The 15166-nt window shown below is 37.9% G+C and overlaps 1 protein-coding gene across 1 annotated transcript; it reads left to right on the top strand.

Annotated features, from left to right (window-relative positions):
* Positions 1 to 7800: 7800 nt before the first annotated feature.
* LOC128193318 (L-ascorbate oxidase homolog) lies at positions 7801 to 9733 on the top strand. Its single transcript, XM_017578213.2, has one exon. It carries the CDS (start codon positions 7897 to 7899, stop codon positions 9538 to 9540), a length of 1644 nt encoding a protein of 547 aa, XP_017433702.1. The 5' UTR covers positions 7801 to 7896; the 3' UTR covers positions 9541 to 9733.
* Positions 9734 to 15166: the final 5433 nt, after the last annotated feature.

Raw genomic sequence — 15166 nt, 5'->3', positions numbered from 1 at the left:
AAAGTTCTAAGTTTGGGGTTGTGATAACAGTTGAAAAACTGTTATTTTCATGCTTAAAATTGATACTAAAAGCAACCTTTATCCTTAGAAACTAGCTTGAAATCATGCTTTTATTCATATTTTCAGAAATAAGAGAGCTGGACAGGTTTATGCTTGATTTCAGTGTTTTTGTGCAGGTTTTAAGGTGAATTTGGTGAAAGAAGTGAAGAAGAAGAGAAAGGGAATCAGAAAAGACATCAAAAAGTGCAAAAGGAGAAGCCGCAACTACCGCTAAGCGGCAGTTTACCGCTGAGCGGTACTCAGAAAGTCACGGGAGGTCCGCTGAGGGGCAAAATGGCCGCTGAGGGGAAGAACCGAGCTCACGCACTTACCGCTGAGCGGTACTTTACCGCTGAGCGGCACACTTATGGGCTTGGGCCTAATTTTTCTGTAATTTACGAATAGTATATAAGCTTTAGGGTTTCCTAGGGTTTGTATCTTTGGCTGTGACGAAGCAAATACTCTCTCTTCCACCCCTTTGAAGGAGGATCTTGGATGCTCAGGCTACCTCTTCACCTTTTTAGGGTTTTATCTTTCATTCTTTCATTATTGTTCATCTAGGTTCACCATGAATATGGTGAACTAAACCTTGTATGTTTGTTGGGGAATCAATGTAATCTTTTGAAGCTATCATATATGGAATTTGTGCTTGCATCTTAATCTAAGACTTATGCTTTCTTTCATCATTAGTTAGGGTTTTTCCTCTTTGCTCAAGGCTTGCTTTGTTTAACTCATTCAATGCATGATTATCGATTTTGTCGATACGGAAACGTACAGGGAAGTCTAGATCTGGGGAATTTCTCCCAATAGGATATTGGTTGCCTTAAGCTCCTGCGCTGAATAAACTAATTATTAGGGATGCTAGGAATCGTATGAACTCGTAATTAGGGAGAAGCCTTCTTGAAAGGTAATTTAGAGAGTGGCATTAACAATGATGAATTGAATGTTGAATTCCTAAAATATATGAGAGTGGATAAGATGAAATTGATAAACCCCAACAACATACTCATCCATATATTCCATTGAAAGTATTTGAATTTTTGTTTTAGCCATTGATCACCCTCATGCATACATGTTTATTTTCGTCTTTTGCATATAAAATCCAATTATTTCGTTCTTAAGTCTTAGCTAATCAACAAATCACATAACTAAACTAGGCCGTGAGTCCTTTGGGAGAACGATACTTGGTCTTACCAAGTTTATTACTTGAATCGATTCGGTCATACTTGCCGATTGTAAAACAAGTTTGTGACATCATATTTTGGTGATCATAAATCTGTCATCAAGGGGGCGGGAAAGTGTTTGTATAAATAGTCTCTGTTGAGTAGTGGTAGGGACTTTTTGGATATTCTGGTGTATAGAAAGGTTCTTTGAACCTTGTGAGGAAGGTTATGCTCCCAGACCATTCATTGTACAATGCCTATTCTTTGTGAAATAAGAGAATTCATTCATTCAATCTGTGTGTTCTGTTGAGGGAGATTGAGTTTAGTTAGGTTTCATACTTAGAAACCTAACATAAGCGCTACTTACCTTTGGTGTTTGTGAGGAGAAAAACAGAGGAAGGGAAGACATGACCTTTGACGAAAAGGGAAGAAGGGGCTTTCATGTCACTACTTCTTCTCTTGTTGTGGATTCTAGCAAAGTAGTGCACCACTGGTGTTGTCTCCTTTGATACTTCAGCCAAAGGAGCTGCAACAGTTTCCACTTTCTTCAGATCATCACTTGAAGTTTTCTTTAGCTTTGCTTCTATATTTGCAAGTCTTCTATTTCTACGTTCATCATCTTTGTACATGTCATCAACAACTTCAATCTGTATAGGACTTCTGATATGGCCACCATTCCTTGAATACTTTTGAGCATATCTAGGACTTCTGCTTTCATCATATAAATATCTCAAATTCTTGTCATCACTTTTTGGATAAGGACCGGGACTTGAATTTGGAGTTCTGAACTCTAAACGAAATGAACTACTTCTCTTACTTGCATTAGGCTCCTTCTCACTCTAAAAAACACACCAAAAAGAACTCATTTTCAGTCATCTTTTGTGTTGCTAAAGTCATGATAATATCACGTGGAAGAGTGCACAAAAGTTACCAATCTAATCCTAGAAAGATTGCTGCTACTTTCTCCAGTGTATCTTCTTTCCACATACACATACTTGATGAATTCTCGGAGTTTCTGTATATTACTGGAAGCAAATACTTTATGAGGATATCTATCATAGTTAAACACTTATTGGATCTTATAAATGAGAGCTTCATAATGTTCTATACAAAAGGAAAGTGAAAAAAATGTAGTAACTTCCAATGTGTAAAAGATGCAGAACTTGGAATCTGGCTTAGAATTGCGAAGAGCATCCCATTCTTTAAGATCAACTTGATTTGCTCTCTGTGCATGGAGTATTATGTTGTGTTTATTTCCAAATTATGAGAGTGGCTTGAAATTTGAACAGAAAATAGCATGGTTATGCATGCATACCTCATTTCCACCAGCTTGAAGAGCAGAGACTTCTTCTGGACTAAATTTAGCCATTGAGACAGATTTTACTCTGTGAGTAAACTCTCGACTGTAATTCATCATACACCAGACTAAGTACACATAAATAACTATCAACAATAATGATAAAATATCAAAGCTTAATTTTGCTTTTAATCTTTGAAAATTTATAGGTATCAAGTTTTAGTGCCTCAGATTTTTTCTAAAAAAAAATTAATTTCTCAAATTCAAAAAACTTTTTGTCTATATGCTTACTGTATCCCACTGCAATTTGTGCATACAAATGTGGAGAAAGTTGTGCATACATATTGTGGTCCCTGAATCATAAGAATAGTCAATGTTATGTTAGATAGTGTCATATGGAAATATTGAATGCATCTAATATATATATATATATATATATATATATATATATATATATATATATATATATAAAGTCATGTAAAGTGAGAGAGATAATCTAGTAAGAGATATAGTTTAACACAAATTAGACTTTGGGGTTAGTCCAACATACGTAAGAATTACCATGTTGGATACTTAAATTCCTGTGTTGCTAATGCTGCATTGTCTTCCTTTCCAATAATTTCTAACAACCCCCAACTAGATCCAATTATAATTTTGTGAAGGTTCAAAATATTTGGTAGTAGGGTTGCAGGAAACAAAGTTTGCATCATGTGACGCTCTTGAACAAACACTTCCTATAGAGTTAATTTCTGCTACTAGACTATTGTTCATGTTCCCTTTGTGACATTCATCTCAAAAACTCCTTCTAAATTGTTGCAATCTTGCACCATGAGTTCATTTAAGTTTTTCAAATAAGGAAGAATATTAGATGGAACTGCACACTGTTGAATTTCACACCCTTTCTTGTGTTCCACACACTAACTGATAAGCATAAGAAATTGTGATAAAAAGTGACATGAATAACTCATAATTTAATTTAATTGAAGTATTTTTTTTATCATAAAAAAATGCAACTCAAATATGAACTTGTCCTTATCGATTTGCTGTATGAACTTGTCCTTAACATTGTCATGGCTATTCTTTTCTTGCCTCAAATTAACACCATTTAGTGCCATTATGTATCCTGATATTTCTCTTGTGGAGTAGCTTTTAAGGATGGATGTTTATATATTATATCACAATTGCTGGATGTAATTTTTCTCAAGATGTAAAATTGATATTTCTCAAGATGTTTATATACTATTCATGACTTTGTTTTGTTCCTGTCGAGCTTTCATTTTTGAACAATCTTCTCTTTTTTATCTTTCCATTTTCTAATATTGTGATATTCTTATTGTTTTTAGGCAATCAAATTGAATGATGTTAAATCATGCAAGGGAACAACATTCTGGATGGCCCCATAGATTTGCCTTCAATATTCTCTTCTAATTAAAGTTATTGAAAAATGGGTATGGACCGTCATTTTTATGAATGGAGTGTAGACATGGTTGTTAGTAAGTAACAGTTAAAATGTAAGCTTGTTGCTGGATCCATGGTTCTAGATTGAGTTTATACTTTTTTTTTCAGCTATTCGGTAATTACCGAAGGCTTTTGTCCTTCGGTAATTACCGAAGACTTTTTCCCTTTGGTAATTACCGAGGGCTTTTGGCCATCGGTAATTACCGAAGGCTTTTGGCCCTCGGTAATTACCGAAGGGCAAAGGCCCTCGGTAAATGTTAGCGACAAGGGATTTACCGAGGGCTCTTTGGCCGTCGATAAGCCTTCGGTAATTACATTTTACCGACGATTTTGGGCTGTTTTCGAGGGCTTCTGGCCTTCGGTAATGCCCTTCTTTTTTGTAGTGATTACTTCTTCCTAAAGGACTCCAACACGATTTTCAATTGTGTCAAATCTATGGGCGACGAAAGTCCGGAGTTCTTGTATTTGTTTGATGACTTCACTCAATGTTTGAAGGTTTGTTGTGGATTTTGAGAGGGCTCTCAGACTTCATGTTCTTCATTACCAACTTCTTCTTCTTCAACCCCTACTTGTTCTTCTACATTCCCAACGTCAACTTTGGGAACCCAAATTCCTTCATGATTTTTGTGATAACCAAATGATGATAGAACTTCCAAACCAATCCTTTGTTTGTTCTTAACTTGGGTAAAAGGATCAGTTTCTGTAGGCACACCAAAGTGTTCCATGAATGTCATCATTAGATGGGGATATGGTAGTTGGGCGTTGTCCCTGGTAGCCCTTTTCATCCTGTTTCGAATGAGATGCCCCCAATTAATCTGAACATAATTGAGACATAAAAGAGCTACATTCAGTTGTGGTCAAGAGTTGAGACATAATTTCAGACACATACCTGAAAAAGCAACATTAATAAATCAGGTACTTTGCATCATTCACCATAAAATCAGGTACCAATAACAATAAAGTAAAATAAATTATTGTGTTCTAACCTCTATGGAGTGTCTCTTCGCGTAACTGCGTTGTACAACATATCTAAATCGACCACTGTTCTTGGATCCCCAACAAAAGAACACAAAGGCACTACATTCAAGGGTTCTACATCCACATCTACTTCACCATCATCAACACCATCGCCAACGTCAATGACAACTATTGGATGGTCACCGGCTACTCCTTCTTCTTCTACAACCGTTGTAGAAGCTTCTTCTTCATCTGCAACTTGTTCATTTTGTTCATCTCCATGTGCACCTCCTTCATTACCCTGGTCTTCAACATCACCAACAACTTCATCACCTGAACGAAATGGTTCTACAACGACATCTCCTTCGCCATCATTAACACCATCGCCAGTGTCAGTGAAAAGTGGTGGATGGTCAGGGGTTACTCGTTCTTCTTCTACAACAGTTATAGAAGAAGGTTCTTCATCTACAGGTTGTTCATGTTCTTCATCTGCAGGTTGTTCATGTTCTTCATCTACAGGTTGTTTATGTTCTTCAACTACAGGTTGTTCATGTTCGTCATGACCTGAAGGAGATTGTTCCACCTTTCGAAACTTGCGACGATCACCAAGTACCTTCCTAACAGCCGCAATTTCATCTCTAAGTTTTCTTATCTTGAGATTGTTTGTTCTAAGTTTTTCCTCAGCGGCTGATAGCCAATTTTCATCATATTCATTTTCAATTGGTACTTCTTCACACTTGGAACCTTGAGGCCTTACTCCCTCATCCAAATTGAAAGCACGACGTATGACGGGATTTAGACAATCATTGTCACTGAGGTAACAATCAAAATGTACCTTTAAAAATGACAAAAAATATACAACAATCACATAACAACAGCAAAAATCATAACAAATAACAACATAAGTTCATAACAAAGTTACTTACCTCGCCAGTCCTAAACAAAACATCTATTTTTTTGGTTGTATAATTCAACGAACAAAATCGCCTAACGCGCGGAAATTCCTTGCGAGAACAATCACCATGCAAACCAAGCCATTCATATGCCCAAAGCTACAGTTAAACCAATGAAACTAATCAAATAAGTTATTACTATGGATTGACTTAATACAACAAACAACCACAATAAATCATACCTGCAAAACAACAGCATTGCCACTTATGCTCAAAGAATCAGCAATCGATCCAGATATGTATGTACAACACTACTCCAATCATAAGTAGACAAACTATCTAAGTCATCTAAGATTAAACAAGGCATGTTCGAAACATATCTTGCCTTCCTAGGAAAAAGAAACACCACAAAACAAACTAATAAATACAAGCGACACACCACATCTACCTCAATATCATCATTAGCTACAAGCACATTGAACATATCTATGAGGTCTTTCAATTTCGTAGATTTTGAATTAAAGGATTCACCAACTTTACCAACAACTGATTCATCAAAAGGAACATCCAAACCCCTTACTCCTAACCCTAAACTCATGAACACATCCTGCACATTGAAAGGCACCAAATGTTGGCTAACTCTAAACGATTGATGGTGGGGAACCCATCGATGAACCATCTTTTTCAACAATTTTAGGTTGACCTCTAAAGGACCTACAATTTCTAAACACCACTTAAACGGAGTTTGTAAAATGCGCATGTTATGTCTCGCTGGCAGTAAGGAATTCATGTTGGCAATGTACAGTGTATCTATCCAAGCTCGAAGGCGCCACTATAAAACAGTTCAAATTTATAACAATCAATTCACTTCTCCAAAACAACAAAGAAAACATTCATGTTGACTGTCTACTTACATTGTTATTAGAGGATTCCATTTTGAACTCTAATAATAGCGTCTATCAAATATTCACCTACGATAGCAAAAAACATTAATAAGGGGACTTAGCAAAGGCTGATAAACTTACTATTACTCAAACTCCTTCCAAAACGCAAGTGAACATACCATGGACTCAAGAATCCTTAACTCATCTTTAAAACATACATTACACAATCTAACTCACAATAAAAACGGGAAAACGAAACAAGCACATACATAAATGGCGAAACGAATAAATGGGAAAACACGGCTTTGACAACAAAAAACCATGGTCAAATCTCCAAAATACGAAAGCGAACAAGGGCATACAAAATACCTTTCGAATAACAGTCAACCCAACCAACCAAGGAACAACGACGACAGCCAAAAAACCACTCCTTTTGAGAAAATAAGAAACTGCTTGCCCCTCCAATACACTTCGTTCCAACACTTCAATGGCGGCCGGAGACAAAGGACTTCGATGGCGGACTTCAATACTTGGAGGTGAAGACAGACGATCTCGATTTCGTGGCCAGAGTTCACAATGGTGGAGCCAAAGTTTGGGAGTTCGTATGGTGGAGCGAGAGTTTCGAATGAAAAACTTGGAGAGACAGTTTCGTGAAGACAATGGGTTCACTAGGGCGCGAACAGGTTATTCCAAAAATGCCCTCCAAATCAGTTTTTGCCCTTTTCAACATTGCAATTAAAACAACAAATGAGAGCATCCCACGTGTCGTTGTTAATTTGTTGTCAAATTGTTAATTTGTTGTCAAATTGGCGTTGTCGAAGAAACGTTTTCCTTATTTAAAATGGTCCAATAATATTTTGACTTGTGAAAATGTTGTTAAAATTGGTTGTCAACGTGGTCCTTAATTAAAAGAGGTTTTGCTACATATAGAATTTGCGAGAGAAGGGGAATCGTTGTTGTGATGGAAACCAAAGAGCTAAAGATATCCAAAGAAAAAGTGTAATAAAGCGAAGAACGAGGAATGAAAGGAATTATAGGGAGTGGAGAGAGAAGTTAGGAGGAAAGAGAGTGGAGGAAAGGGTTATAAAAGGGGAAGGTGAAGATGGAGATGAAAGCAAGAAGCCAATAACAATCCTTCTTCTTCCAATAATAACAAAGGAAGGAGATAGGAAAGGGTTGAATTGAATCAAAAAAGGAAAAAAAAAATGGGTCGGATATCAAGTTTAGTGATTGGTTTGATGGCATGCTTGATGGCAGCATCAGTGCGTGGGGAAGACCCTTACATATTCTACACATGGAACGTCACCTACGGCACTGTTGCACCATTGGGCGTGGAACAACAGGGCATCCTCATCAACGGCCTGTTCCCAGGGCCAGAAATAAACTGCAGCAGTAACAACAACATTGTCGTCAATGTCTTTAACTTCCTTGACGAGCCCCTCCTCTTCACCTGGCACGGTATCCAACACAGGAAGAACTCATGGCAAGATGGCACCTTGGGAGCCCAATGCCCCATCCTCCCAGGTACCAACTACACCTACCACTTCCAAGTTAAGGACCAGATCGGCAGCTACTTCTACTACCCCTCCATCGGCATGCACCGCGCCGTCGGTGGCTTCGGTGGTTTGAGGATCTACAGCCGCTTGTTGATCCCAGTTCCCTATGCTGACCCCGCCGACGAGTTCTGGGTCCTCATCGGTGACTGGTACGGCAAGTCCCACCAGACCCTCAGCCAATTCTTGGACAGTGGACGTAGCATTGGCAGGCCCAGCGGAGTCCATATCAACGGCAAGAACGGTGGTCTTGAGCCCGCTTACACCATGGAGCCCGGCAAGACTTACAAATACAGAATCTGCAATGTGGGGATCAAGGACGCCCTCAACTTCAGAATCCAAGGTCATCCCTTGAAGCTCGTCGAGATGGAAGGCTCACACGTTGTTCAGAACATCTACGACTCCCTCGACGTTCACGTTGGACAGTGCTTCTCTGTCCTCGTAACCGCCGACAAGGAGCCCAAGGACTACTACATGGTCGCCTCCACTCGCTTCACCAAGAAGACCCTCGGCGCCACCCGCATCATCCGTTACTCCAACGGTGTCGCCCCCGCCTCCCCTCAGCTTCCCCCAGCTCCCGAAGGCTGGGCTTGGTCTCTCAATCAGTTCCGCTCCTTCCGTTGGAACCTTACCGCCAGCGCCGCCAGGCCCAACCCTCAGGGCTCTTACCACTACGGCCAGATCAATATCACTCGCACCATCAAGCTCGTTAACACCCTCAGCAGGTTCGGTGGAAAACTCCGCTACGGACTCAATGGTGTGTCCCACCTTGACAATGAAACCCCACTCAAACTCGCTGAGTACTACGGTGTGAGCGACAAGGTTTTCCAGTACAACCTCATCTCCGACGACCCCGTTTCCCCCATCGGCGACCTCACCCTTGCTGCTAACGTCATCAACGCAAACTTCCGTGACTTCATCGAAATCATCTTCGAGAACCCCACAAAGGTTCCCCAGTCTTACAACTTGGATGGCTACTCTTTCTTTGCCGTCGCCATTGAGCCAGGGAAGTGGTCACCGGAGAAGAGGAAGAACTACAACCTTCTGGATGCTGTGAGCAGACACACCATTCAGGTGTTCCCCAAGTCCTGGGCTGCTATCATGTTGACATTCGACAATGCTGGTATGTGGAACTTGAGGTCGGAGCTTGGCGAGAATCGTTACCTGGGACAGCAGTTGTACGTGAGCGTTTTGTCTCCAAACAGGTCCCTCAGGGATGAGTACAACCTTCCAGATACTCAGCTTCTTTGCGGCATAGTCAAGGATATGCCTAAGCCACCACCTTACTCTTCCTAAACTTGGTTTCTTCTTTAATCAGAGCCACCTCGTCGATCGCTTCAACACTTTATCATCACACTCTTCGATCCACGACATATTCCTTAATTGATTAGCCCTTGTAGTTAATTAATTTTATCTTTCTGGTCACTGATGTATCAACCCTTTCCTATACTTCTAAATCAATAATACATATTCACACTCCTTCCTTTCATGCTTCCTTCCACTCTTCTTCCCTTTCTCTTTTCCATCACCTACTTTTAAATAACTCAACAAATAAATCTACAATATACATATAATTTCTATACAATTATATATTATTTCTGAAATAAATTTAGCTTATCTGAATTAATCACTAAAATGGGATAACCAAGATGTTATCATCGATAGACTCCTGACTTAGTGTCATCCACTAGTGTAAAATAAACTTTTTATAAAATAGCAAAATGGTAAGTAAGGAAACTTTTCTACACTGGTTACACTAAGAAAAGGTATAAAAATACTATATATTATTTTTCAATTATTAGAGGCGGCTATAACACTTTCAAAATAAATACTTTGACACGCTCATTTTTTTTACATTCAAATGACACGGATGGATTCCATTTTTTTAAATATTTATTAAAGATAATAGGATAATTTTAAAAGAAAAAAAGTAAAGTTTTTTTAAAAGCATGTGTCAAATGAATGTCATTGACACCTAGGCGTGTCAATGTACCGGTGCTCTAACACTTTGCTTAACACAATATAGTTTCTTGGTCATGAAGATTATCAATAGTAGACATTTGATCAATAAGTTTCTAATCATAATCAACAATAATAACCTCTTGGCGGAAGGTAATTAGACTTTACAAGTGTTAACATTTAATCAATACATAACCGAAGCTTAGTAATATGTTTTGTCAAAATCAGTGTTTGGATGATAATGAACACAAACAATATTCTTACAAATGATAATTCTCTTCATGTTTTTTTTCTTCAAATATTTTCTTTACAAAGGCTTGTGAATAAGTGACTATTACAATTCATTTTTTGCTCGTTGATTAACTTTGAACTCAAAAGAATATCTTCTTCTTGTTGTTATTGAATGTTAAGAAGTATCTAATATTCTCTATGCAATATTAATTGCACTTCTCTTTTTTACGCAATTTCTTTGATAGCTAGCATGACATATTTTCATATGCGGCATAAGTTTTTACTTCAAAAAGTGATGAAAGTGTACACCATATTGGGCAAATAGTTGGGACAATGTTGACATATGCCGACGCTAGATAAAATTAGCGAGCATTTTAACTTTAGCTTGAATCCCATCAAAGATATTTGAATGAAGCTTGAAATTGGTGCATATTTTTTTAATAATAGACGATGAAGACATTCTTGGCATCATACACTTAAAGTTAGTGAGCATTTTAACTTTAGCTTGAATCCCACCAGAGATCTTTGAATGAAGCTTGAAATTGGTGCATATTTTTTTAATAAAAGATGGCGAAGACATTCTTAGGATCATACACTTAAAAGATTATTTTAGGTTAATGTCAACTTAAATTCTTTGATTGCACTTACCCTGATCATTACATTTCATTTATTAGACATAATGGAAATATGCATGATGCTCAATTGTCCATCAAATGAAGCATATGCACTTATGATTTGTTCTTCATTTATCAAAATCAATTTCTTCATGTTTTAAACTTTAGCTATTTTTTTTTCTATGTTGGACTTTTTCTTTAACAATTAACTTTGTTTTATGGTGCTTAAATAATAAAGATTAACATAAAAATATTACAAATTCAAAAAGGAAATCATGAAAGAAAAAGCATTATATATGGTTGGTCTACTTAGCATTATTTTCTTTGACATCAACCTTGGTTTTATGATTGACCAAAATTTACAACTTATTCGTGCAAGTTGCAAACTTTGATTAATATTTTCATCTTATAAGCCTTTTGAGTTTCAAATTTTGATGAATATCTACAATTTATCAACGATTGATGCTTTGATGGGCTCTCCTCCTTAACTTATATGTCTTCTTATTTGAAGCCTCTTACCTTATGTAACTTCCTTTTTTAGGCTCCATTTTTCTTTGGAAGCTGATGGACAAATTTATGAGCACCAAAATATGATGTCACAAACTTGTTTTTCAATCGGCAAGTATGACCGAATCGTTCAAGTAATAAACTTGGTAAGACCAAGTATCGTTCTTCCCAAAGGACTCACGGCCTAGTTTAGTTATGTGATTTCTTGATTAGCTAAGACTTAAAGACGAAATATTTGGAGTTTAATATGCAAGACAGAAAATAAACATGTATGCATGAAGTTTTGATCAATGGCTAAAACAAAAGACACACACTTTCAATGGAATATATTAATGAATATGTTGTTGGGGGTCAATTTCATCTTATCCACTCTCATATATTTTAGGAATTCAACATTCAAATCATCATTGTTAATGCCACTCTTTAAAGTACCTTTCTAGAAGGCTTCTCCCCAATCACGAGTTCATACAATTCCTAGCATTCCTAATGATCAGTTCATAAGTGCAGGAGCTTAACGACAACCAATATCATATTGGGAGAAATTCCCCGGATCTAGACTTCCCCGTACGTTCCCGTATCGACAAAACCAATAATCATGCATCGAATGAGTTAAACAATGCAAGCATTAAGCAAAGAGGAAAAACCCTAACTAATGATGAAAGAAAGCATAAATCTTAATTAAAAGATGTAACAAACAGATTCCATATATGAGAGCTTCATAAGATTACATTGATTCCCCAACAAACATACAAGGTTTAGTTCACCATATTCATGGTGAACCTAAATGAATTACAATGAAAGAATGAAAGAATAAACCCTAAAAAGGTGAAGAGGTAGCCTGAGCATCCAAGATCCTCCTTCAAAGGGGTGGAAGAGAGAGTGTTTGCCTCGTTTCTGCCAAAGATGCAAACCCTAGGACGTCCTAAAGCTTATATACTATTCTAAAATTACAAAAAATCTAAGCCCAAGCCCATAAGTGTGCCGCTCAGCGGTAAAGTACCGCTCAGCGGTGAGTGCACGTCTCTTTTCTTCCCCTCAGCGGCCATTTTGCCCCTCAGCGGACCTCCTGTGACCTTCTGAGTGCCGCTCAGCGGTAAAGTGCCGCTGAGCGGTGCCTTCGGCTTCTCCTTTTGCACTCTTTGATTCCTTTTCTGATTCCATCTCTCTCATTCTTCACTTCTTTCACTAAATTCACCTTAAAATCTGCACAAAAACACTGAAATCAAGCATAAACCTGTCCAGCTCTCTTATTTCTGAAAATATGGATAAAAGTATGATTTCAAGCTAGTTTCTAAGTCTAAAAGTTGCTTTTAGTATCAATTTTAAGCATGAAAATAACAGTTTTTCAACTGTTATCACAACCCCAAACTTAGAACTTTGCTTGTCCTTAAGCAAACAAAATGTAACTCAATCTCCAACCAATTCATATGATGGTTCACTCATTCAAAAATCATCTTTTTCAAGATAAATAACAACTTCACTCAAACTTATGACCAAGAGTTCATTCAAGATGTGCACATGCTTTAGTGTTCACAAAGTCATTTAAATTCCAACAAATGCTATTTTTCATGAATGATCAATCAATTAAGCATGGATGTTCATGTGCTTATGGACTATTCCCTCACTAGGTAAAGTGTTTCACTCAACACACAAGTGTATAAGAGGTAAAGTGTTTCACTCCTTCACTCTACTATCACAATGTCACATGAATCAACTTTACCTTTCATTTTACCACAATCAAAAACATTCACAAGCATGCATCATCACAAGGACTTTTCAATGGCTTATAATGTGGCTGGGCTAACAAGAAAATTGGTTTTTCTGGATCACAAAATCCTTGAGTTAAGAGAATCATAACAACACAATCATCTTATTCATTCCCAACTTTCTTTTACCTTTGCATTTGCATTGAGCTTTACTTCGTTTTCTTTTCTCTTTGCATATTCTTACTTTTTAGCTCTTAGCTCAATGCTTTTCTTTTCATGTTTTCCCAACAACCCCAAACTTGAACATTTAACAATACCATACAAGATCTTCTACTTAACTCAAGGTAAAGATTTTCAATCAAAGGTTTTCAGTGTATGTTCAAGGCTAAAGGTTCAAAGGATAGAACACAACGTGTTCTCTTTTAGTAGGCTAACTTTATGAATTTGGCCAATAAAAAGGGTTCCAACAAATGGCCTTGATCACATGATGCAAAACAAGCAATTGATTCAATCATAGAAAACCTGGGCAAAATCATTCATGCTTTCAAAGTAATAGCATTCAATCATACCAAAAACTCTGGAGCTCAAAACCTCACATATAAGCTCATTCACATTTGACATACACATCTTGCTTAATCTCACAATCACAATCATAATATCATGCATTTGTTCACAAAGCTTGTGAATCACCTGTATAAGCATTTTAATGTGCACATCTATCTCAACATCAATCAATCAATAAGCATCATCAAGCAGTACTTATCACACAATCACAGTTAATCGCAAACCATCATAACAAACCAGGTGTTCAATAGAGTACATCAAACCCTAATCTAAAAACAAAAACAAATAAGTTCAGAAAACTTAAACCACAAAAGCATAATCATATGATAGCATTCATCAGTAAATGCTATCTCAGCTCCTCATCAGTCTGAGCTGTCCTCTGTATCTTCCTCTTCCTCCTCATCTTCATCATCATCAAATGCATCCTCCTCCTCAGCTTCATCTTCTTCCATATCTCTAGCTGAAGCTTCAGCTGCTCCAGCTCCTCCTCCATGTACTGGTTCTTCTGGCCAAGCTACTACATTGTGGAATTCATCCATAGTCCACCTGTGGGCTGGAGGTGTATCATACATCCCCACTATCATCTCAGCAGTGGCCACCTGCCCTCTGTGAATGGACTGCAACTGAGCACCTATAAGAGACATATAGATGTCCCTCATCTGGAATGGTTCTGCTTCATGTGTCTCAGCAGATGTCTGGCTCTGTGCTGGCCCTCTCTCTCTGCGAGCACGGCGTGGTGGAACTGGCTGAGCAGCATCCTCACCTCCACAGTACTGTCTGTAATAGGCCTCATCAATAGCTTTTCTTGGCCTCTCAAATGGTGGAACAGAAGTATCCACCCCAGCTAGCTTGCAAAGGTGAGTAATCAAAGAAGGATGTCCTAGTGGTGCTTTGTTGTTTGAGGTGTTAGCACATACACTAATTTCATCAGCTATCACCTGCCCAATATTAACATTTAAATTTCTGATAGCACAGTAGATGAATAGTGCCCTGCTGAGAGTAATATCTGACACATGTGAACATGGCTGAATGTTGGCATGAGAAAATGCCATCCAATACTTTGCAACAGGAGTCAAATCCGTCCTCCTAATGTTAACCACTGAGCCAGATCTATTTCTTTGGAAGTGTCCTCCAGGTATACACAACACTCTCTCCACATCCTCATAATCAACACCTTCCTCCATGCAAAGAGCAAACTGGCATTGTTCACCAGCCCACACAGTATCCAGGAAGTTGTTGATAGAATCAGGATCATACCTGATAGCATGGCCTCTGACATAGCCCAAATAATTCTCAGCTGGATAATCACCAATCTTCTTTGCATTGGTGTAAAATTCCTTT

Source organism: Vigna angularis, chromosome 1, assembly GCF_016808095.1.
Source record: "Vigna angularis cultivar LongXiaoDou No.4 chromosome 1, ASM1680809v1, whole genome shotgun sequence".
Lineage (NCBI taxonomy): Eukaryota > Viridiplantae > Streptophyta > Magnoliopsida > Fabales > Fabaceae > Vigna > Vigna angularis.
This window is presented reverse-complemented; position numbering and strand designations above follow the sequence as displayed.

Coding starts and splice junctions, on each gene's coding strand:
- LOC128193318 (XM_017578213.2), top strand. CDS start 7,897: ATGGGTCGGATATCAAGTTTAGTGATTGGTTTGATGGCATGCTTGATG.